Below are 26182 nucleotides of genomic sequence, written 5' to 3'. Positions count from 1 at the left end.
GTATGCAATGTTTTCTCCCCAATCTCTGAATGGTTTCAGAGGTCTTGTCTTTTCCCTTTGGCCATGTTATAACTACACTCCATAGGCTCTCTCCATGCTCTCAAATGTGTCCAGACTTTTGTGTTTATTCTAAGTTTCAGTGACCCAAATGTTCTGGGGCTCAGAAATAATATGGCAAATATATATAGATATATATTTTGAAGAATTAATTAGAAATAGTTGACAGAGCTTCCTGCCTTCAAAAGGAGATTTTGGCTCATAGGAATCTAGATTAAAGAGAAAGTGATGTCAGAAAGGTATGCAGGTAGTAAGGGGACGAGGCAAAACTCCTACTGATGAAGGAAGTTTGGGAAATACTGCTCTAGAGTATTTGGAACTGAAATTTACTTCCTCATTTAATTAGTCATACATTCACTTATGCATTCATGTGGTCATTCATTCAATAAACAAGTACTGATACTGAGTACCTACTACTCCGTACCAGGTACTGGGCTAGGTGTAGGATATGTTAGTGTTTATCAAAACAAAAGCTAAAGGAACTCAATCCTTCATAGAGTTTCCTGTATAAGGGAGATTCCATGTGCTTAAGCAGAGTGTTGTTTTTTTTTTAAGGGTGTTCCTACTTAAATAGATTTTAAAAACATAACTTAAGTGACAAATACAAACTCTTTGTAAATAAGTAGCATCTGGATACTAAATATGTTAACACTCTGAATTTTAATAGGGAATTACCAGAGATAGTTTTACCTAATCTTGTGTCAAATCACTCTTGGGCTGGGTTAATATAGCAAATTAAACACACTTCATGTGAAAATACATTACTCTTATTCAGTACTATAAATAAAAAACACTAATACTGCTCTAGTTAGAAAATGAAATTGTGTTTGTTTCTCACAAATGTAGGTTTAGATTTGAGTCTCCTGTAGTACCTATCTCCTGAGATGCTGGCTGGGCTTTTAGAACAGCTTGCAACACAGGATCTTCCCATGGGCCACCATCTCTAATGATTCGAGTCACCAGTTCCAGATTCACATTTCCATATCTGCGGAGGTGATTCTGGCATTCCTAGGAGAGAAAAATCATTTTGGCTTTGTGAATTTAAAGGGGTTAAAAACTAAACTTGATCATCATTGTCAATAAAATGACTGATGGTCAGTAAGACAGCTGTTAAACTATGAAAGAGAAAGGGTTGCTTTAGTAACCTAATTAGGGTGTCAAAAACCCATTGGTACACAAATAGGCTTTAATGCTAAAGGTTACACAGTTTATACAAAATTGGACTTAGAAAATCCCATTATAGCAGGGATAAAGTGTAACCTAAAGAAAAAACATAAGGGATGCATCATTCCTAGGAAAAGAACCGGGCTGCAAAAATATAAAACATGTATGTTCAGTTATGTGAGGGCTCATAAAGTTTCCATTAACAATGGCAGGCCTGACAATAAGAAGGGAATAAAGAGGTCCCTGTCCAATGCAGACTCTGGCTGGCAGGTAGGTATAGGTCCTTGTCCCTGATACCAGATGTAGAATCTTAGATGTGGCAGAGGCTGGAAGATGGAAATTTTATTCCACTTTGTTGTATAAGTACATTTATAGTCTTGAGATGAGAAAGGACAGGCTGAAGGAATGAATCTAGCCTATAGTATGAAGACTTTGCATTAGATTTAAGATAAAGATACTATTGATAAGTTGGGCATTAAGTGATAATTTATCTATGCATTTGTGGGGGTTACAAAAGATATTTGAAATGTTTTTATAGACTGGTGATTAACATAATGAGTTATATATAACATAAGTTTGTAAACAATGTTAAGAGAACTTGGTTTATTGAATTTACTTATTAGACTTAGATTTACATGATTTAATCATTTGATTATGCATCTTAGATTCATTATGTACTTTGTCAGGTGTTTTTAAAAATATTTCATGGAATTTGATAATTTAAAAAGATTAACTGAAGATCTAATGAAGGTATAGATAGATTTATTTTTTAATGCATAAATTGAACTTAAGGCCTTAAGAAAAAACTAGATAGTGACATTGGCAATGCTAAAAACTGGAATAAAATGCACATCACTTAAAACACAAACAATTATCAAAATTTTTTTCTGTGCTCAAAAAATCCCTCAGACATGAAAAACTTAGTTATAAAGCGAAGCTTAGGATAAAACCATATATATTTACAAATTTTACTTAGATGAATCATTAGGCTACATATTCAAAGTGGCAATTAACATTTTGCTTTTATTAAATTGTCATGTTCTTTCATTATTTCAGTAGCCCAAAGTGGTATCTATTTGCCACTTTTCATTCATTGTTAAAGTACATGAAAGAGGCTTTGTCTTTTAAGAGAACAAGGCAGTAGAAGAAATCACGTTTCAAGACAAAGAACCATTCAAAGAAGTACCACCAAGTCAAACAGGAAAACACCTTCTAAAAGTTACTTATGGAATTCCCAAATTAAAATAAGCAGGCAAGCACACAAAAACCCTATAAACAGTGGGCAAATTACTTAACCTTTCTGCTTTTTCAGTTAACTCTTCTACAAAATGGATACTACAAACACCTACTTCATAGGATTGTTATGAGGATTAAACAACACATAGTACTGATACTTAATAAATGCAAGTTACTTTTTTTCTAGTATTTTTAAAGATTCTGAATAAATATTTAATTTTAGGACACCCAACCGCTTAGCATAAAATTAATTTCTATATTTCCATGTGTTAGCATGTTATAGCACTCATAAAAATAAGGTATAAAGTTATTGATCAGCCATGATTATTTTAACACATGGAACACAGTAATGATCTGGGCAATGACTTCACGGATAAAAATTATAATCAGTTTCAAACCTCAAGGTAAATAAATTCCTAAATTACTCTAGACATACATATCATTGCCAATACAAATTAAGCTACTGTAAGCTGGCTTTTCGGAGAAGGCAATGGCAACCCACTCCAGTACTCTTGCCTGGAAAATCCCATGGATGGAGGAGGCTGGTGGGCTGCAGTCCATGGGGTTGCTAAGAGTCGGGCACGACTGAAGCGACTTAGCAGCAGCAGCAGCAGCAGCAGCAGCAGCAAGCTGGCTTTTGGTCCAAAGCACAAGAAATAGGTGAGCTGGATGCCAGCACATGAATCACTGGTGAGGCTTTCACTCTGCTGTGGAACTCTTGGTGAGGCACCAATAATATAGCACTTAGCACTGTGGGACCTAAAACAGGACTTGGGCCTAAAGTCAAAAGATGATGAAACAGATCTACTGCTAATACCTTAAACTTGGCAGAAAATAAGAAACACCTGGAGGTCTTGTTAAAAGATGATTCCCAGACCCCAATTCAAACCTAGTGTTTTAATTATTAAACCTACTATTTAATTATTATAATTCAAAGTTTCTAAAGAAAAACCCTAATAACCTGTAGGTTTAACAATAGCTACCCCTCAGTCAGCTCTGGCATATGTTTTGATTGTACCTCCTACATTTAAAGTGCACTGTCATAAATGTTTATACTATAAAGTATATACTTGCACTCCTACCAATCCTTCTATTAAAATTAGTAAGTTAGCTTAAGTTCATTTTCTAAGATAAAATTATATTTAAGTGAAAGTTTTGGTTTTTGGTGCACTCCTTGAGTCAAATATAGCATATTTTGGAGACCACTTCTATGGGGAAGTAAGTCTGGATAGGAAATAGAGATAAAATAAAGATTTCACTTTGGTCTATTTTAGACACAGAATGAAAGAAAAGTTTTTAAGTATCTTTTGGCTCATTTTTCCTTAAATAGTATGGTGGCTTTTTTGAATGGTTTTCAATTTAAAAGCTCTCAAGTGAAAATGGAAATACTTAAATCACTCTAGATTTACAACTTATCTTTTCTAGAGTATATTTATATTGTATTTTTTAGGAGGTTTATTTAATTAAAAAACCTATGTATTAACTTGGACCTATATATTAACTTAATCCTTTATTTACTCACTGCATTGTGCTAAATATAATTCCCTTAGAAACTTACATTCAGCCTTGTGTCTTTGCCAAAGTAGAGAGAAAACATAACTTCCTCACTCTTCATTTATAATCTGTTTAGTTCCAGAAGACTTTTCTTTCACAAACTTGATGCCACTTTACATGTCTGTGTAGCTGCAGGTCAGTGTTCTGGCCATTACACAAACTCAATCTGAATCCTTTTGTTTATCATAGTATAGAAGTTCTTAATACTTAAACTTCATATTTAAGGACCTCTGAATTTACCAACCTAACTCATTCAACTATTAATGAACACCAGGACTCCTCTTCTCCAGCCTGGTTTTTAAAGTCTCCTAAGCTTATCTCATACTTCCTTGCCTATGCCTTTTCTCCTACCACTCTCCGCTACAACTTTCTCCTGCCTTCCCACTGAGAAGCCTCCACTAGCTACCTCAATCCATAATAATTCTCCAGCAGTACTGAAAATCTGTACAACTCTACTCTTCTGGTACTCATTATATAGGAGCAAGGCCCTGCATTACTGAGTAGGTGTTGCCATCATCTTACTTCCTAGGTAGTTAAAAGTTTCTTCAGTCAGAAAAGGAAAGTATACCAGAGAAGATATATACTTAAATAATAGATAACTTTTAAAATCAAATTAGGATTTTATAGAAATCTGTGAAAGTAGAAGCACTATGAAATATGTCTTATTTTGAATGAAATCAGATTCCAGAATAAAGTATAAAATACCATGTCAAATTCATTCATAAGCAAGATATTGCAGCAGATCAAAGCAAAAATGTAAAAGGTATTCAATGTGATTGATTTATAAAAACAAAGACTTTAAAACACAGCAAACTCTTTATAATTTATAACACTTGGAAATGAGAATGATCATATCTTTTATTATTATATTTTCATTAGCTATGGTAAAGTACTTCAAAAAGGGTAAAACTCAAAGATGTTATGCACTTTTCTTTTACAAAAAGACAGTTCTCACAAATTTGCTGTTCTTTTCTATGATAGGTTTCTGAGAAATATTTATCTGATGTTTTTGAAAAAATTAGCATTCTGAGTTTTCTAATATAGAAAGATAGTATACAGTGAGAAGTTACTCTGAAAAAGAAAGTTCTTAGGACATGATCATTTAAAATAGATGTTTGGGTGTATTTACATCATTACATGACTGTTGTTGCCCCAATTCATTACCAACTATAATGCTTGTATTTATGCCATTAAAAAAACTTAATTAGAATTTTCTGTTTAAAACATCCTTCATTTGGAGCATTTTAATGAGTTTTCAGTTTATTTGTTTAAAAATGGTTACTGTTCAAGAAAACAGTGATTTCAGAAACAACAAATTTAGTCAAACTGCAAAAAACTGAAAATTGCAAATTTTTATTAAAAATTTTTCAATAATATGAACTTAAAATTTTTTAAAAATAAAGTACATTCAGTCATAGTGGTGTCATTAAACTTTACACTGTTAAAATGTTATTTTACTACATATTTTTTATGTTTTATAATAGTTGTTTAGTTGGTAAGTCATGTCCAACTCTTTTGAGACCTCATGAACAGTAGCCCATGAGGCTTCTCTGTCCATGGGATTTCCTAGGCAAGAACTTTGGGGTGGGTTGCAATTTCCTCTTCCAAGGGGTCATCCCAACCCAGGGATCAAACCCATGTTTCCTGTCTTGGCAGGCAGATTTTTTACCACCGAGCCACCAGGGAGCCCATATAGTATTAGTGGAAGTGAAAGTGTCCATCACTCAGTCATGTCCCACTCTTTGCAACCCCATGGATTGTAGCCCACCAGGCTCCTCTCTCCACGGGACTCCCCAGACAAGAATACTGAAATGGGTTGCCATTCCCTTCTCCAAGGGATCTTCGGGACCAGGGATCAAACCTGGGTCTTCCACATTGCAGGTAGATTCTTTACCATCTGTGCCACAGGGAATATTTCCAAATGCTATAGTATTAGTACATGTACATAAAATAACAACTATACACATATTGGGGATATATGTTCAAACTGAGAAAAAAAAGGCTGAATGGGTATGCTATCAGAAGTCTGAGGATTCCTAGTTTTAGGTATTATTTATTTATTTTTGTGTTTGGTATCAGTTATAAAACTCATCTTCTTCTATTGATCCTAATGGCTTGGGAGTTTTCTTCAACATCCCCTGGTCTGCTTCTTCCTTGCCATTACTACAGTTTGTGCTCTAGTCGATGGCTTCATCTGCTATCACTCAGACAGCCGCAGTAAAGTTTCTTATTTCTCCCTCTCCCCATTAGGGTGGTCTTGAAAAGGCTTTAAAATGTTAAGACCATGAAGCATTTAAGACAGGAGTATAAATAAAAACATTTCTTTAAACCTATTCTTTTGACCCATACATTATTGCAAACACATGGTTGCATTATTTAGTAGATTAGGGAACACTGGAAAGAAGGCTGAGCTGAGAACAGGATTCTGTAAACCTCAACTCTTTTGAGCTTAAGTTTCTGATCTATAAAATAAGGAATTATTGGATTAAATTTCTAAGGTGATTGCCATCTTAAAATTATAAAAAAATCATTATTGCATATAAATTATCCATATTTCATTTTAAAAAAATAACTAGAAATCATGTACTTATAAGTGAACTGTTGGGGCTTTTGAAAAAATAAAAGTATTTATGAGTTATTGTTTCCTATTTAATAAACCTGATTACATTTTTTTTACATTTAAAAATTTTAGTTAACAATGTAAACGTTACTTAGTTTTTTTCTGAAGGGGAAATCAATCATAAATAAAGTAAAACCACCAACTCAGAGTATAATCAGATTTCAGAATTAATTGGTAGTTGCCATGATAACGGTCTTCCCTGGTGGCTCAGATGGTAAAGAATCCACCTGCAGTGTGGGAGACCTGGGTTTGATCCCTGGGTTGGGAAGATCCTCTGGAGGAGGGTATGGCAACCCACTCCAGTATTCTTGCCTGGTGAATCATCATGAACATAGGAACCTGGCAGGCTATAGTCCATGGGGTCACAAAGAGTAGGACGTGACTGAGCAACTAAGCACGCACAGCACAGCCCTTTCAATTTAAAGACAGAAAGTTTAATTTCTGCATATCTTATTAAGAAACATCTACTAATTTAGTTTAAAATTATTTTTACATAGAAAGTCTGAAGATTACAAAGAAATATATTTCTATGTGTGTTATCTGAGCATGAAAGTACAACCTACCCTACTATCAATAATTTAAAATAAGTAATGAAATGATATGGCCATCAGAGAAATGCTATTGTTACAGTTCTAACCTGTAAGATAGACCCTGAAGCAGAATTAAGGTAGCTACAAGATTACTTGAGCACAGGTTCCTAGGCAAACTAAATATAAAATATGACTCTGTGAGTAGGTCAGTCAAGAGAACAGGTCACAATATGGGTTATGCCACAAACTGACAAGTTACTAAAGCTCCAATAAATATTGTTGAATGAATGAATAAAATTTCTCAGGTCTTTGGTTTAATGATTTATTTAGAAATATTTTATCTGGGAACATATATATTACTTCAGGTATTAATATGTTCAGATAATATGGGAACACAATTTTGAAACTGCTTCTCACAGAAGGTCTTGCTCTTAAGCTGGTATTTGTTGTTCAGTCACTCAGTTGTGTCTGACTCTTTGCAATCCCATGGACTGCAGCATGCCAGGCTTCCCTATCCTTCACCACATCCGAGAGTTTGCTCAAACTTATGTCCATTGCGTGGAGTCAGTGATGCCATCCAAACATCTCGTCCTCCGTCATACCCTTCTGCTCCTGCATTCAATCTTTCCCTGCATCAGAGTCTTTCCCAATGAGCTGGCTCTTTGCATCAGGTGGCCAAAATATTGGAGCTTCAGCATCAAGCCTTCCAATGAATACTCAGGGTTGATTTCCTTTAGGATTGACTGGTTTGATCTCCTTGCAGTCCAAAGGACTCTCAGCGGTCTTCTCCAACACAGAAGGTTCGAGAAAGTATCAATTCTTCAGCGCTTAGCCTTCTTTATGGTCCAATCTCACATCCATACATGACTACTGGAAAAACCATAGCTTTGACTAGACAGACCTTTGTTGGCAATGTCTCTGCTTTTTAATATGCTGTCTAGGTTTGTCATAGCTTTTCTTTCAAGAAGCAAGTGTCTTTTAATTTTATGGCTGCAGTCACTGTCCACAGTGATTTTGGAGCCCAAGAAAATAAAGTCTCTCACTGTTTCCATTGTTTCCCCATCTATTTACCATGAAGTGATAGGACTGGATGCCATAATCTTAGTTATCTGAGTGCTGAGTTTTAAGCCAGCTTTTACACTCTCCTCTTTCTCTTTCATCAAGAGGCTCTTTAGTTCCTCTTCACTTTCTGCCATAAGGGTGGTGTCATCTTCACATCTGAGGTTATTAATATTTCTCCCTACAATCTTGATTTCAGCTTGTGCTTCACCAGCCCAGCATTTCTCATGATGTACTCTGCATATAAGTTAAATAAGCAGGGTGACAATATACAGCCTTGACCTACTCCTTTCCCAATTTGGAACCAGCCTGTTGTTCCATGTCCGGTTCTAACTCTTGCTTCTTGACCTGCATTCAGATTTCTTAGGAGGCAGGTAAGGTGGTATGGTATTTCCATCTCTAAGAATTTTCCAGTTTGTTGTGATACACATAGTCAAAGGCTTCAGCGTAGTCAATGAAGCATAAATAGGTGTTTTTCAGGAATTCTCTTGCTGTTTCTATGATCCAACAGATGTTAGCAATTTGATCTCTGGTTCCTCTGCCTTTTCTAAATCCAGCTTATACATATGGAATTTCTCAGTTCACATACTGTTGAAGCCTAGCTTGGAATTATATTTAAAAACCTTTTAACCAGAGCTACAAAGGTAGTTCTGAATACCAAGATGAGAAATTTGCCAAATCATTTGGGAAATTTATTCCAATTAGTCTAGGGACAGGACATGATCTAGGTTTTGAGAAGGTTTTAGTGGAATGTGAATGGTTCTCAACATATTCCTATTAGCTAAAATAATAAAATCTGGGAGACACACTGGTCTTATGAAGATGATGAATATATACTCTCACTTCTTTTTGTGTGTGTGTCAGTTGCTCAGTCGTGTCCAACTCCTTGTGACCCCATGCACTGTAGCCTGCCAGGCTCCTCTGTTCATGCAATTCTCCAGGCAAGAATACTCGAGTGGGTTGCCACTCCCTTCTCCAGGGGATCTTCCCAAGTCAGGGATCAAACCCTGGTCTCCTGCATTGCAGGTAGATGCTTTACCATCTGAGCCACCAGAGAAGCCACTCTAACTTCTCAGGGGAGATCAACACTTGCCCCAGTAAAACAGGGTGGACATAACAAGCTATTTACACTCCTCTCTTGTGGCTGGTTCTTTTACTTCTGATTATTTTTTGCTCTTCAAGATGCTATTACAGTATAGCCTTGGGCCTCCTCCTGTTTGGGAGTTTTTGTCCCCTATTTCCTCCCACCTCCTTTCCCTACTCACACAAAGGTCAAACAGATGGAAAAATAGGGTAGAGTACCAAGAAAAAAAAAAGCTTAACTAAGGCCAACTTCTATGCTCAGTCACTCAGTTGTGTCAGACCCTTTATAATCCTGTGGACTGTAGCCAGTGAGGCTCGTCTGTCCATGTGATTCTTCACACAAGAATACTAGAGTGGGTTGCCATTTCCTCCTCCAGGAGATATTCCCTGACCCTGGGATTGAACTCTGCATCTCTACAGAGCTCTAGCAGTAATGCTTTTAGATTACAGGTTGGCATTTTGTTGACTACTTCAGGGTCAATCTCTTCCCCCCCGCCCAAATAAAACAAGTGAACAAAAATCTATATAAGTTATTTTTCTCTTGATTAATAAAATGATACATGATCTTGACTGAAAAAGAAACAAATTAGGGAGATACACATAAAAACCCATAAATCTACCATTAATTGATCATCATTCAGTTCAGTTGAGTTCAATTGTTCAGTTGTGTCCAACTCTTTAAAACAATCCCATGGACTGCAGCATGCCAGGTGTCCATCATGACTCCCGAGCTTGCTCAAATTCATGTCCATCAAGTCGGCGATGCCATCCAACCGTCTCATCCTCTGTTGTCACCATCTCCTCCTGCCTTCAATCTTTCTCAGGATCAGGGTCTTTTCCAGTGAGTTGGCCCTTGGCATCAGCTGGCCAAAGCACTGGAGCTTCAGCTTTAGCATCAGTCCTTCCAAGGAATATTCAGGACTTATTTCCTCTAGGACTGACTAGTTTGATCTCCTTGCAGTAAAAGGGACTCTCAAGAGTCTTCTCCAGTTCAAAAGCATCAATTCTTTAGCACTAGCCTTATGGTCCAACTCTCACATCCATATATGACTACTGGAAAACCACAGCTTTGACTATATGGACCTTTGTTGGTAAAGTAATGTCTCTGCTTTTGGGCATCATTAGTACTTGGATATTCCAAAGATATTTAAAACTCTTGTGTCTAGAATGGAACTTATCTTCTTTCTAGATCCTCCTCTTCCCCCTATGATCAATGCTCAGTTAGTGAATAGCACTACTCTACGTGGTTATTTCAAAGAAGGAAACAGCAACCCACTCCATTATTCTTGCCTGGAGAATCCCATTGACAGAGAAGCCTGGTGGGCTATGGTCCGTCCATAGGGTTGCAAAGAGTTGGACAGGACTGAAGTCACTTAGCACATACATGGTTACTTCAGCTTAAATGCCCAAGAATATACTTGATTCCTCCTTATTTTCCTTACTTCAATCCAATCAGTACTATAATCTGAGATCTTAGTTGTTGATTATTGTGTGTGTACTTTTATTCAAAACTTATAGTTTCTTTTTTCAGAATCATTTCTGATATTAATAGGATTTTCGTAACAACATATTAACAATAGTGTGCTTACTTTTACTTGTTTCTTCAGATCAATCCTTTTTTTTTTTTTTCCTGTAACCACCCTGTGTAAATTCTTTGCTTTGATCACTTCTAAATCAGCTGGTTTCTTTCATTTTCCTGATAAAAGATAAGCTGGTTTGTCTTCTAAGTATCTGGGCTATTTATTTATGTTGCCCTCTCTTATAAACTACAGGGCTTGGCATCGTATTATTAAATAATACTTTCTCCCTTTAAAAACTCCAGATATTATTTATTCTGGCATTTGTTACAATGAAGAAGTTCACTGCAGACCTGATTTTATTCTTTCCTTTGTGAGAACCCTAGTTTTTCTATGTGAGTCCTGCATCTGTAGGAGTTTTTTTTATCCTAAAAATGAAGACTGTAATAAGATATGGCTGTATGTAACCATGAATTGAAAATTAATTTTTAAAATTATTTACTTCACTGGTTTGGTTTTTCTTAGAGCTAGTCTGCTGCTGATAGCCTTCACTACACTTTTAATTTAGTGGTTTCCTCTCCATACACTATTTTACTTCCATACATCCTTGAGGTTGTCCTTTCTTTTAAATTTCACTTCAGTTTCATGGAAGATACTTGAGACTCAACCACAGCAAGAACATAACTGATCCTTAAAAAAAGAAACACCTTTTATCTTACCATGTAACTGAAGGTAATTCAGGTTATTTAGTCTCTTCATTCATCTCTACCTAGAGTATTTACAACAGAGAGCTGTTTTACTAATGGATAAATAGGTCTTTGTCAAATTTTTCAAGTCCAAACACAGAAGGTAAAAGTTTCTAAGTATGATTTGTTAAGAGTAATGGCCTGTGAGGCAGTAAATTATGAGGAAGCTACAGCTGGAGCTGTACAGCTGAGCTATTCAGAAAACTTTCTTACCTCTGGGTACTGGGACAGGCTGCATTTAGTTTGGGTCATACCATCATTCTCTCAATGAAAGGAATGCTCTCATGCAGAGCCATACATGCCATTTTTAATGTAGGTTTAACAGTCACATCACAATCCCTGTTCTATTGGTTCTGCTGCACACCTAGTGTATTTTCAGGAAGCACCAACCAGAATGAGATTGACCACATACCAAATGACCCACTATTTGCGATTTCCTCTGGCCTCTACTCTTACAAGCTGGTGGGGGCAGCCACATATTACTGGATAGCACTGGACGGTTCTCTCTTTTATCTCTGTCTCTCATTTCCCTATTTAATCACATTCAGTCAATCAACTGCTGATTTTATAACATTCACAAGGAATTTTTTTCCAAATTTTACATTATTTTTGTCACTTCATTAGGAGTCTATTTAATTAAATTAATGGAATTAAATTAATGGGTTTTAGAGACCAAGTGTAATGAATTCAATTACAAGCCTATGGAAAGCTCACCAATGAACAGATTAAAAATAATAATAATGAAGTTGGTGCATCACACAAGAAATGTGTCATCTTCTTATGCTGAGGTAAAGAAAAATTACCAGAAGCCAAGTACCAAGAAAGCAAGCTTTTAGGAGCCAGCACAGATCCTCCTCATCTTACGATGGGGTTAAGGCCTAATAAACCACTGTAAGATGAAAACACCGTAAGTCGAAAATGCATTTAATACATCTAACCTCCCAAACATCATAGCTTAGCCAAGCCTGCCTTAAAAATGCCCAGAACACTTATTATACTGGGCTTGTAGTTGGGAAAAGTCATCTATCACAAAGCCTATTTTATAATAAAATGTTGAACACCTCATGTAATTTATTGATTATACTGAAAGTCAAAAACAGAATGGTTGTCTGGGTACAGAATGGTTGTCTACTCTCATGATAGCATGGCTAATTGGAGCTACTGGGAGCTGCTGCCACTGCCCAGCATCATGAGACAGCACCATATGGCATATCATTAGCCAGGAAGAGATCAAATTTCAAAATGTGAAGTACACTTTCTACTGAATGGTACGCTTTCACACCATCGTAAAGCTGAAAAATTCTAAGTTGAGCCACTGTAAGTTGGGGACAATCTGTATATGGAATATCTGGCTCTAAGAATGACGTTTCCTCTTGGAATAAAGCACAGAGAAAATATAGTCAATGGATAAGAATAATAAGTAATTTCTACCTAAACAACTCAAGGTTTAGGAAATCTGAAATTCACAGAAGAAAAGAATAAGCTTAAGAGGTAGGTTTTGATTTCATCGTTAAAAACAGAAATCCTAAAAATATGACTTCATGAGTTCACATACTTCACCAGACAGGCTATAGGCCTTCCTTAGGCCTTAACCTGATCATTTTTCTAAGAACAATGCCAAACGGAGGACCCTATACAGCAAATACAATTACTGTTCCCACTTTACAAACAATGAAACTGACACCGAAAGTGTGTAACTTGCCCAAGATGACACAGTGGCAAGTCAGGAAATGGGAAGGAAGTGGGTGGGGGAAGAGAATAAACAATTAACTCAAATCTGCCAAGAATGTTAGTCTCTTGCTGATTCAAAGTGTGATCTAGGGACCAGCACCATCAGCATCACCTCATAGCTTGTTAGAAATGCAGATTCTTAGGTCCCAACCCAGAACTACTGAATCGTTAACTTGGATTTTAGCAAAATTCCCATGTGATCTTTATGTACACTGAAGTATGAGCAGCTGTGTTTGTCCTACTTCTTGTAGAGAAGAAAGAGCATGATCTTAGCTGGTATGAACCTGTACGAAAGATGGATAGAAATGTACCACTTGGGAACTAGGGCTTGCACTAGTAGAAAGTATTAAAAAAAAAAAATTTCAAAAGGTGACATTGGGTTTGTCATTGGATTATCAAAGGTTGGTCTAAAGCCTGGAAAATTCACAAGCTTGCAAATGTGAGGTCTGAAAGGAGTATACATGATGGACTACATGTTGGCCTTTTTTGAGTCCCTTCAGGCACCTGGCTGGGGAAGTACCAGCAGCAGCAGTTCAGTTACAAAATGAAGACTATTCTCCAGATAAAGCTAAAATGGGAACAAAAGGGGAAATTTCTCCAAGGAGATAGGAATTAGAGGCTTAGGAAAATTTAGAGTAGGAATGGGCCACCAATATCCCAAGTAGCAGAAAGGCAAAGATTGAAAACAAACAGGAGAAGGGGTGGGTTTTAGAATTTGTTGAGGAACAGAAAACAGTGCAAACCTATTGAGGCTGAGGAACTCTCTATTGAGGAATTAATTATTTAGATAACTGAATGGAAACTCTGTTGACAAAGCAAAAAAAGGATATACACTTAACAAATATTATGATTTCACACATTTAAAACAGAAGTCAAATACTGTCTCTCATCAACTCTAAAAATACTTCAGTATTTGCCACTGAAGTCATTTGTCATTTTCAAAAATACTTGCAATTTACAAAGGTTTGACTTCTTGTCTTTTTGTCTCTAAACTAGAATTAAAGCTCACAATAGCAAGGTTTTTCTGGTTTTGCTTATTATGGTTTTTTTTTCCAGAGCTTAGTGCATAGCGCACAGTGGGAACTAAATAAATATTTACTGGAGCAAAAATTCAAGAACAGATTGCTAAGGACACAAGTGTCGAAGGAAAAATGGAATGGAAAATTATTTTAAAATACCTGAATATAGATTCTAGTTAGAATGCAGTTTCCATGAGAACAGGTATTTTTACCTCTTTTGCTCGATGTAAGGATGGATACAATAGAAAGTTCAATATAATGTAACTGAGTCTAAGATGTGTTTTTTTTCCCTATTTTTTAACACTGAGATCATATTGTTTTACAATACTATCTGAATCCATGTCAGCCTGGTAATGGTTATGATGTAGTTGTCATTCTGAATGCAAGGACATTAAAGACAGCATGAAACCTTGCCAAACGGTTTACTGGTAACTCAGAATAAAACCCAAGAGACTAGCAGAGCACTATTTTAACTCTTGGATATCAAATGGTATAGGTATAGATAATTAATCTAACTTAGTACCCCTGAAGCAGGAGTCAAAAGTGACTAGTTAAACAGAACTTATTGTAAGTCATTTTAAGCTTTTAAAAACCCAGTACACATGACTTTTAGTTCTTTTATTAACTATTTTAGGAAATGCTACATCACCAACACTTTTGATGCCACTGAAGACAAAATAGTGTAGAAAAACAGACACTGATGACTGGAGAGGAAAAGCAATTCTAGAGTCAGATTCTGAGTGTGAAGAAGTTTTAGATATACTTTAGCCAATTAAGTTTGCTTATAGTTTTCCTATTTTAGGACTTCCCTGATAGCTCAGTTGGTAAAGAATCTGCCTGAAATGCAGGAGACCCTGGTTCGATTCCTGGGTCAGGAAGACCTGCTGGAGAAGGGAAACGCCACCCACTCTAGTATTCTTGGGCTTCCCTGGTGGCTCAGTCGGTAAAGAATCCACCTACAATGTGGCAGACCTGGGTTTGATCCCTGGGTTGGGAAGATCCTCTGGAGAAGGGAAAGGCTACCCACTCCAGTATTCTGGCCTGGAGAATTCCATGGACTATATGTCAATGGGGTCACAAAGAGTCAGACTGAGCGACTTTCACTTCACTTCCTATTTTATGTATGTACCAGAATAATCAATCATAAAAATCTGTTTTAATTCAACCTAAAACTCTTTCAGTAAACATGAAATGAAAGTTATAGGGGAGAGAAAGCATTGCACAACTTCTCTGTGACTCTGATGATTTCCTTCCTCAATGTAGAATGCAGTATGTTGTCTGAACAATTATACCCCTAGGGGGAGCTCAAAGTCCATCTTTCTTATGTGTGTGTGCTCAGTCACTCAGTTGTGTCCGACTCTACAACCCCATGGGCTGTAGCCCACCAGGCTTCTCTGTCCGTTGGATTTCCCAGGCAAGAATACTGGAGTGGCTTGCAATTTCCTTCTCCAGGGGATCTTCCCGACTCAGGCATCAAACCTGTGTCTCCTGCATTAGCAGGAGGATTCTTTACCACTGCGCCACCTGGGAAGCTCCACATCTTCCTTTATTCCACCCCCAAAAAGGGCAATGAGACACTGCCAAGGACACATTAGTGAGCCACAGTACTATATACTGCTTCCCAACAAAATGGTATAAAAACAGCAAATGATCGTGTATCTACAGGTGAGGTCTTAGATCTTTAGTCATTCCCTTCTAGATTTACTCTTCATTCATAAAGTGTATGCAAAAAGAAAAAGATAAAAAAAAACCCTGTCTCCTCTCTTGGGAAGGCTATTAAGGAAATAGATGAGAAAATCAGAAAATAGCCAAGGGAAAAAGTGGCATGGGGACAGACAGCCTGCTTCTAGTCTAGGCAAAAAGAGTGCTTTTTCTGTGGCTAAGTTCTGCATGGGGTTTTGCAACAAAAGCCTTTAGCAATAAAAAGCATGCTAGCAATAAAAGGATGTGCTTAGGAAGCTACAGGGGGTGGTGGCAGCAGGCTCCATTCTAGCAAATAAGGAATTAAAATCTAATGTATGAACTTCTTAGAAGTACAGCTAAGAGTTACTTTTAAGAACTTTCTTTTCTGCCAATGTAACAGAATCTTAAGCATTGCCACGTTAGGAAATCTAGAAGCTTATAATCAATAAATAATCAATATACTATTTTCAGGCAGAGCAAAAGGGCCTGTTTCAAAGGTAGATTAAAATGAAATTAATAAACTGTTTTACCTGGAATGATCCAAGAATATCCTTTAAGGGCTCTTCATAAAATTCATCTCTTCCAAAGAACAGCAGCAACTCAAAGAAACTCCTAGAAAGAATAAGTGAATGGATTGATTTTTTTTGCCCCAATTTAAAGATTATCAAGAAATAAGTTACATAATACCATATATTTAGTTTTAAAATAGTTGGCTTTGAAAAACTGTATTAATCATTTGAAGTAAAGTGAAGTTTAAGTCACTCAGTCGTGTACGACTCTTTGCAACCCCATGGACTATACATACAGTCCATGGAATTCTCCAGGCCAGAATACTGGAGTGGGTAACTTTTCCCTTCTCTAGGGGATCTTCCCAACCCAGGGAACGAATCCAGGTCTCTCCGGCATTGCAGGCGGATTCTTTACCAGTTGAGCTACAAGGGAAGCCCATTAAATCATTTAGGATTCATGTTATGTTTTTGGTAAAATTATAATAAAAAGAAATATACTGACGTTCTATATCAATAGAATTACTTGAGTCTAGTAGTAGGAGTAGTGTTAGTCACTCAATTGTGCCCAATTCTTTCTGACCCCATGGACTGTAGCCTGCCAGGATCCTCTCCAGGCAAGAACACTGGAGTGGGTTGTCATTCCCTTCTCCAGAGGATCAAACTCAGGTCTCCTGTTTTGCAACCAGAGGGAAAAAATGCAGTGGTATACCAGGTGGCAAAAATATGGCTACAGGTATCCAAATGATTAAAAAATCATAGTCCGACTTGAACCCAGTACAACAGACCCCAGAGAAAACACAAAATCTAATTTTTTTTTCAGAGGGATATAGTGGTTAGTCGCTCAGTCCTGTCTGACTCTTTGCAACCCCATGGACTGTAGCCCTCCAGGCTCCTCTGTCCATGGAATTCTCCAGACAAGAATACTGGAATAGGTTGCCATGCCCTTCTCCAGGAGATATTTCCAACCCAGGGTTCAAACCCAGGTCTCCCACATTGCAAGCAGATTCTTTACCATATGAGCCACAAGGGAAGCCCTAGAACAAGGTAGGACTCCCCAGAATATAGAGTAGTCTAGAGCAGAGCTGGCAAACTACAGTTTTTGTTTTTATTTTTCATAATACATGAGACAAGAACACTTAAATTTAAAACTTAAAATTGTTAAAAACCAAAAGCGGGGGGTGGGGGGGCAAGAAAATAGTATTTCCTAACAGGAAAAATTACATGAAATTTAAATATCATTTTCAGTAACTACATTATTGTTCAAACAGAGCCACATCCATATATTTACATATTGACTATGGCTGCTTACACACCAGATTAAAAAAACTGAGTAGCTGCAACTAGACCTTACTAGTTAAGCCTAAAAATATTTGCTATCTGGCCCTTTACTCAGCCATGGTCTAGAGCCAACACTGCGTTTCAATCTCAGCTCCACTATTTCCTTTATATGTGACCCTGAGCAAGTCACTTAGTATCTCTGTGTCTCAGTTTCTTTATTTATAAAACAGGAACAATAATAATAGCTACCTCTTGTAAAGCACTTAAGACGATCCCTGGCAGTGCTATACAGGTGCTTGCTAATAATAATACAGAACTATTTTTATTATTAATATTGCCATCAAAGTTTCCTTCAACAATCTAAGAGGAAAACTAAAGTATTCACAGATGAGTTTTTCCCAGATGTGCATATGCCAGTTTTGTTGAAATATAAGACACCAATTTTTCCTAACTTAAATTATGAAGATTTTTAAGATATCTTAAAAAATTCATCAAAATGTTTTTCTTCAAAAATGTATTATTGTGTAATGTAATACTGGAAATGTTGAATGTGTTTCATACATTGCTTAATATTTGGATAAACTATATATTTAGTATAATGCTTAATATGTAACGGTCTATACATTAGCCAATTATAATTAGTACTAGTCCTACTTATAGGTTACCTACAGTTCATTCAACTAAACTGAAATAATTATTCAAATTAGAAATACCTAAATAAAGTTATTTATATAAAAACAAATTATTTGCAGTGGAATGAGTATATTATAGATGGCATGCCTTTTTAATTAAAAAAATTATACCTTTTATAGTCATTTTTACTTTTATCAAATAGTATATTCCTATTAGCTATGTAAGCTTAAATAACTAGAATACCACTAGAGTCCCCATTTATGAAACAAACTATATTCTGGCCTTAGAATTCAGATCATATTTTCACATATACTACAAGGGGTAATAAGGTACTTCCTAAAATACACAGGCACTGTTTGATAATTATGACCAGATTTACTTTTCGTTTCTGGGTCTCTGAAGCAGATTAAGTAATTTTCACAATGAAATACAAGAATGTGGATTTCTGCATTTATGTACCAAGGAAAATTCTACTAAATTATAATGCTTAACTATCCAAATACAAGAAATCCACTTACCAATTTAAGCCAAATAAAATTAGGTCTATTCTACATGAATTAAAGAAGAATAGAACAGAATGTTATAAACTCAATTTTTAACAATTTCTTCTATGATAATTCTAAATCTTTGATCAAATAGATATCTCAACTTAAATGCTACTTAAGCTTAACAAAGAGCATTTAGTCATACTCAACCATTTGAATGCATTTAACTTCAAAACAATTTCTTCAGTAATGTCTTTACTGAGGAAAGGTCTGTTATTTTATTTTTTCAAATATACAGATAAAGATACTGTACATTATTTTTTCTATATTATGAACTACCACCTTTGGTGATTCATCCTCTGAAAATAAGTAAAATGCCGGCTAAACAGCTGGCTTTTACCTTGACTAAAATTTAAAATAGTTATACTAATATGCTCCTCTGGTCAGTTTCACCACATTTCTAAGCCTGTAAGGAAAACTGCCTGCTTCCTCACTGAATTACACAGGAAAGGGGAAAAAAAAAAGACTAATTTAAAAATCCTCTCATATAGGTTTTCACCTGAATTCATTTTCTGTAGATGGTCCAAAAATTCTCGGGTCAGGACTTTAGCTAAGATTGGTCCTGTGCTAGTAGTATCTCCAGGTCTCTGGCTGAAACAAATGTAAATCCTTTCTAAATATCCACTTCAAACCCAGGCTTCAATTTTTACAAATAAATTTATTCCAATAAAATACAAATTCACAATTTGTAAATACTGTAGTATTTGTAAATATTAGTAATAATGATGATGTCAATAAATATCATTGCCTATATAAGGACAGACAACACCACAAGCAAGAAGCAAAAGAAAATCCACAGAGACTTTATATATTTAAACCAGATCTAGAATATAAAATGAGGATAACATAGTTTAAGGACTCTTTGCAACCCCATGGACTGTAGCCCACCAGGCTCCTCTGTCCTTGGGATTATACTGGAGTGAGTTACCATTTCCTACTCCATGTTTAAGGAATAAATAAATATTAAAAATTATAAAAAAGATAATAGCAATCAAAAACTTATAGAAATAAAATCAACAAAATTAAAAGTCAATGAACACATTTAACTGCAGGTTAGACAAAGCTGAAGAAAAAAACTAGTAAAACTAGTATACTGAAAGATCTGTAAAAAAAATAAAGTGCAATACAGAGACAAAGACATGGAAAACACACACAAGGGTTAAAGACATGAGGAATGGAGTGTACAATTCTAACATGACTAATCATACTTCCACAAAAAAAAGAGAGAGAAAGAATGAAGCTAAGACAAAAACTAGGTAAGAATTTTTTATAACTGATAAAAGATATCAGATCTAGAAAGCCCAAGAAATTTCCATAATGATTACTCTATACCTACCTAATCACAGTATTTATAAAACACCAAAGAACAATGTATAAACAACCAGAAAAAAATAAAGACTATTTAAAAGACATGGGAAATTAAATGAGCAAGAAGAGTCTAAGATGCAAATTAGTAAAGGGTATGTGTGCTCAGTTCTGTCCAACTCTTTTGCGCCTTCATGGAGTATAGCCTGCCAGGCTCCTCTGTCCATAGGATTTCCCAGGCAAGGATAGTGGAATGGGTTGCCATCTCCTTCTCCAGGGAATCTTCTGGACCCAGGTATCAAACTAGCAACTCGCGTTTTCTGTGCCTCCTGCATTGGCAGGTGGGTTCTTTACTGCTTGAGCCATGAGGAAAGCAGATGCTAATTCACTAATGCAAATTAGTATACATATAATGACTAAAAAATCTGATAGCATGAAGCAATAATAATTTCATCTGGGCTTTTAAAAATCATAGTAAAAATATATAACATCAATAGCATTAAAATTGGAATGAGAAGTTTCAGTCTTTGTGTTCTAGTGCTCTTGAGCTGAAGGAAGATAAAAAGCATAAAAAATATCTATTTCAGTACTAAGTTCTCATAATTTATATATTTGTATACCTGAAAGTAGAAAGTTGATTACAAAACTGAATATCCATGAAAACCATGAAACAGCATGAGCAACGAAAAGCAACTAGCCAATATGAAAACATTTTGAAATATTAAAACATTTGAAAGCTTTATAATTGAACCAGCATTATATTGGCATGTTAACAAACAGCCTAATGAAATTTAATGGAAAATCAAAAAATAGGACAGTTGCACGGGAGAAGTGAATATGTGACAAAAGCAGCATCTCAAATCAGGGAAAATGTTGGCTTCATATCGGATAGCCCAGTATTAAAAGACAAAACTGCTTCACTCCAATTTCCAAACATAAGAAAAAATTCAAACTGGATCAAAAAATTAATGCAAATATCAGAAATAATCACATACAACTTGGTTATAGAGAAATTTTTCTTAATCATGATTCAAAAGTCAGGAGCAGCATAAGAATACTGATAAGATTTTCTGTCTGGCATCATACTTGTGCTGCATCATTTTGTAGTTCACATCTTCTGGGAATAAAATCTTTCAGCTTTTGCTTCCCTGAAAACATCTTTATTTCTCCCTCAAGAATTAATAGTTGAAAGACTTGTTCCTGCAGTACTTTAGAGATGTCACTTGACTATGTTCTGGCTTACGCAGATTCTGAGATGTCTGCTGTGGTATTCTAAATCAGGTAATGTCTTTTTTCTCTGGTGGCCTTCAAGATTTTTTCTGTGACTTTCTGAGTTTAAATGTGACGCATCTAGGTGATATAGGTAGCAGGCTGAGAGAGAGTTTAAAATTATTGTTTGTTGTTCTTTGTTCTGAGATTTTTAGATCTATGGTTTAATGTCTTTCAGTATATTTGAAAAAAAAATCATGGCTACTGTCTTGTATTTCTTCCGCCTCATTTTGCTTCACTTTCTGGGATTCTAACAAACTTATGTTATACAGGTTCGTATTTTCTTAAAGTTCTTAGACCCTCTGTTCTATTTTCTTTTTTTCTGCTTGTCATTTAGTTTAGGTAATTTCTTTTGACCTACACTTGAGTTCATTTATTTTTTCCTTAACTGTATTGTGCCAACTCTATGATGAGCCCATCAGAGGCATTCTTCATCTGTTACTGTATTTTTTATTTTCAGCATTTCCATTTGAATCTTTCTTAAAGTGTCCTAGCTCTCTGTTGAAATTCTCAATATATTTCAACCATGTTATCCACTTTTACCACTAGATCTTTATATGTGAATTTGTTTCTACAACCTGTTTTGTCCCTTGATAGTGCATTATTTTTTCTTTTTCTTTTTCATGTGTCCATAATTCTTGGCTGAAAGCTAGACTTCATGATTATGAAAGTAAAGACAGATACTAATAAAACTGGTGCCTGGAAAATGACATGCCTTTTCTTCTGCTAGCCTTTATTGTGGGGCATTTAAATAAATCTAGTCATGAGTTAAGTGGGCTTGTGTTATTGCTATCATGTGGGTTGTTGCTATCATGACCTTCAGTGCACCACTGGCTTCAAATTCCTCCGCTGTCATATTGTGTTGAAGGTGGAGTCTGGGTTGTCAGATAATATATTAGGCTTTCTGAGCCACATTAAGGTCTCCCTCCCATTTTTTTTTCCTCCCCCCTTCCCCATCCCCACTGCCACCAACGTCACATTTATTTTTTTAATACCACTGCTTAAAAATATAGTATGTCTAGCTTGGGAGCCATATTAAAAAAGAAAACAGAAACAGCTATGGACAGCATTTGACCCCATGGGCCACAGTCTGCCAACTCCTGAGGTAAAGAATAATCATGTTAAACAGAGAAACAGAACACCTAAGACCCAACTGAAACTTTTATAAATAAAAAAATACAATGTCTGAGATGGAAAATACATTTTATGGGATTAATGTCAGATTGGACTGCAGAAGACAGTGTCAAAACACACACAAAGACTGAAAAAAATGAAAAGAACAGTCAGTAATATGTGAGTCAACTGTGGATTTCCTTCAAGTGGTGTCCTTCAAGAAAACATAATGGTCGTTTCTAAAAAAATTCTCAAAGGAATTTTACAAATTTGGGAAAAAGTACAAACCCAAACTTCCAAGAAGCTTAAGAGTAAGAAATGTGAGAGAAGCTACTGTGTAAAATTACAATCAAATCTCTTAAAACCAGTAATAAACTTCAAAAGATCAAAAGACACCAATAAGAAAATGAAAAGGTAAGCCACAGTATAGGGAGAAGTATTTACAAATCACATATCTGATAAAGAATGTACAACTAGTATACAGAACCCTTAAAACTCAATAAAGTAAATAATCCAATTTAAAAATGGGCAAAAGATTAGAATAGACATTTTAGTAAAGAAGACAGGCACCGAAGAAAGGTACATGAAAAGATTTACCATCAACAGCAGTGAGGAAATCCACCAAAACTGAGATACTATTATGCAACTACTAGAATAGCTATCATGGAAAAGATAAATAGTAAGTTTATCAGTGAACATGTGGAGACACTGAAACCCTTAGAGATAGCTGGTTAGAATTTTAAAGGTACAGTCACTTTAGAAAGAGTTTGGCAGTTCTATGTTAAACATAAAGACTCTGTCTGCAATGCAGAAGACCTGGGTTCGATTCTTGAGGTGGTAAGATATCCTGGAGAAGGGAATGGCAACCCACTCCAGTATGCCTGCCTGAGAATTCCACAGACACAGGAGCCCACCAGGCTCCTCTTGCATGGAGCCACAAAGAGTTGGACGACTGAGTGACTAACACTATCACGAAAGTAAAAGTCGCTCAGTTGTGTCCGACTCTTTGCAACCCCACCGACTATACAGCCAGTGGAATTCTTTAGGCCAGAATACTGGAGTGGGTAGCCTTTCCCTTCTTCAGAGGATCTTCCCAACCCCGGGATCGAACCCAGGTCTTCCACACTGCAGGTGGATTCTTTACCAGCTGAGCCACAAGGGAAGCCCAAGAATACTGGACTGGGTAGCCTATCCCTTCTCCAGGGGATCTTCCTGACCCAGGAATAGAACCGGGGTCACCTGCATTGCAGGCAGATTTTTTATCAACTGAGCTATCAAGGAAGCCTACAACACTATCATAGGATATTGCAATTCCATCCCTAAATATCTAGTCAAAGAAAATAAAAACATTTGTCCACTTGTACACAAATGTTCATAGCCAAAAAACTGCAAACAGTCCAAATATCCATCAGTTACTAGATTTACAAAATGTACTGTATCTATAAAATGGATTACTATCCAGCACAAAAATGAATGAGCTACTGATGTGTTAAAACATGAACTTCAAAAACATTATTCTAAATGAAAGCACTCATATGTAAAAGCCTACACGTTGTGATATATTATTTACATGGAATGTCTAGGTATAGCAGCTATAATATTAAGATAGAAAACAGATGTTCCTTGGGCTGGGGAGAGACTAAGGATTGTTCGAAAGTGTCCAAGAGGGATATTTTAGGGGTGGAGAATCGTAGTAATGCTGGATTGTAGTAATGGCTGCAAAGCTTTATAAATTTACTGTAAATCATTTGCTGTTGTTGTTTAGTCATTAAATCATATCTTACTCTTTTGCGACCCCATGGACTGTAGCCTGCCAGGCTCCTCTGTCCATAGGATTTCCAGATAAGAATACTGGAGTAGGTTGCCATTTCCTTCTCCAGGGGATCTTCCCTACCCAGGGATAGATTAATAATACTTAAACTGCAAGAACTTATTGGAAATTATGCCTCAATAAAGGTGTAAAAGAGATAACTAGCAGTGGGTAAGAAGAGATAGAGATAAAAGAAGGCTAATGATATATTCATAATTATTAAAGCTGGTGATGGGCAGTTCATTATACTATTCCTTTTAATTCTGTGTAGGTTTGAATTGTCATAATCTTAAAAATTAATAAAATGCCGCATTAACAGAGATGTAGGGAAACAGGTCCCAACTTATATGGCTGGCAATATTGTATATTGGCTCAACTTAAACAGAGAAAATTTGGCACTATCAAAATGATAAACCTAACATTCTCTGATCCAGCAATTCTACTCCCAGGATACCTGTACAATATGCAAAAATCCTTGAAGTCAGATATTTCAGATTCAGGTCCAGATCACCACAATAAGGCAAATATTGCAATAAAGCAAGACACAAAATTTATTTTTTTGGTTTTCCAGTGCATATAAAATTTATGTTTACACTATACTATGTAGTTCATTAAGTGTGCAACAATAATTATCCATAAAAATGCATATACCTTAATTTAAAAATATGGCTAAAAAGTGCTAACCATCATGTGAGTCTTCAGTGAGCTGTACCAGTAACATCAAAGATCACTGATTACAGATGATAATAACAAATATAATAATAATAAAAAAGTGTGAAACACTGTGAGAATTACCAAAATAAGACAAAGACATGAAATGAGCAAATTCTGTTGAGCACTAACAGAACTGCTCAATGCAAGGTTGCCAGAAACCTTCAATTTGTAAAATAGTTACCTATGAATCAAATAAAGCAAAATGCAACAAAACAAAATATACCTGTATATATTCCTAGGGCCATTCATACATGGCAATTAATTAAGGGGTTGTTGATAAAGGGTTCTTGATAGCAATGCTGCTGCTGCTGCTGCTATGTCGCTTCAGTTGTGTCCGACTCTGTGCGACCCCATAGATGGCAGCCCACCAGGCTCTGCCGTCCCTGAGAGTCTCCAGGCAAGAACACTGGAGTGGGTTGCCATTTCCTTCCCCAATGCATGAAACTAAAAAATGAAAGTGAAGTCACTCAGTCGTGTCCAACTCTTCACAACCCCATGGATGGCAGCCTACCAGGCTCCTCCGTCCATGGGATTTTCCAGGCAAGAGTACTGGAGTGGGGTGTCATTGCCTTCTCTGCTTGATAGCAATAGATTGGAACAAAATCTAAACACTCATTAACAGAGTACCAGTTAATTAAAACTTTTACATATCCATAACATTTAAATACTCTACAGTCAATTTAATGACTGATGATAGTCCTCTGTAATGGGAAAAGATATCCAAATGAAGAAAGGGTGCATACTATAGCACCTTTTAGCATTTTTGTAAAATGGAGGGAAAGCAAACGTGATTTTTTTTTGTATATGCATAAAATATCTTTGGAAGGAAACCCAAGAAAATGATTACATTGATTGCCTATGGAAATGGAAACTTGAGGACGTTTTTACTGTAAACAAAATTGAAGAATATAAATTGAACAATATCTCTTTGTGTGTTCACCATACCTCTTGAATTTTGAACCACAAACATGTATTATACCACCTACTCAAAACTTAAAAAATGACAC

At 36.1% G+C, this 26182-nt stretch overlaps 1 protein-coding gene and 1 non-coding gene across 2 annotated transcripts in view; one reads left to right on the top strand and one right to left on the bottom strand.

The window, feature by feature from the left end:
- Window positions 1-26182, bottom strand: part of ZNF654 (zinc finger protein 654) — an 85970-nt gene that overhangs the window by 18975 nt on the left and 40813 nt on the right. Inside the window, exons 3-4 of the mRNA XM_052640278.1 lie at window positions 16530-16611; window positions 930-1065 (exon numbers count right to left, since the gene is read on the bottom strand). Coding sequence (XP_052496238.1) covers window positions 930-1065; window positions 16530-16611 — 218 coding nt within the window. The remainder of the gene's footprint in view (window positions 1-929; window positions 1066-16529; window positions 16612-26182) is intronic.
- TRNAF-GAA (transfer RNA phenylalanine (anticodon GAA)) lies at window positions 15123-15195 on the top strand. Its single transcript has one exon. It is a non-coding gene; the product is annotated as a tRNA-Phe (tRNA).

The sequence above is a fragment of the Budorcas taxicolor genome, chromosome 1 (assembly GCF_023091745.1).
Source record: "Budorcas taxicolor isolate Tak-1 chromosome 1, Takin1.1, whole genome shotgun sequence".
NCBI classification, from domain to species: Eukaryota; Metazoa; Chordata; class Mammalia; order Artiodactyla; family Bovidae; genus Budorcas; species Budorcas taxicolor.
This window is presented reverse-complemented; position numbering and strand designations above follow the sequence as displayed.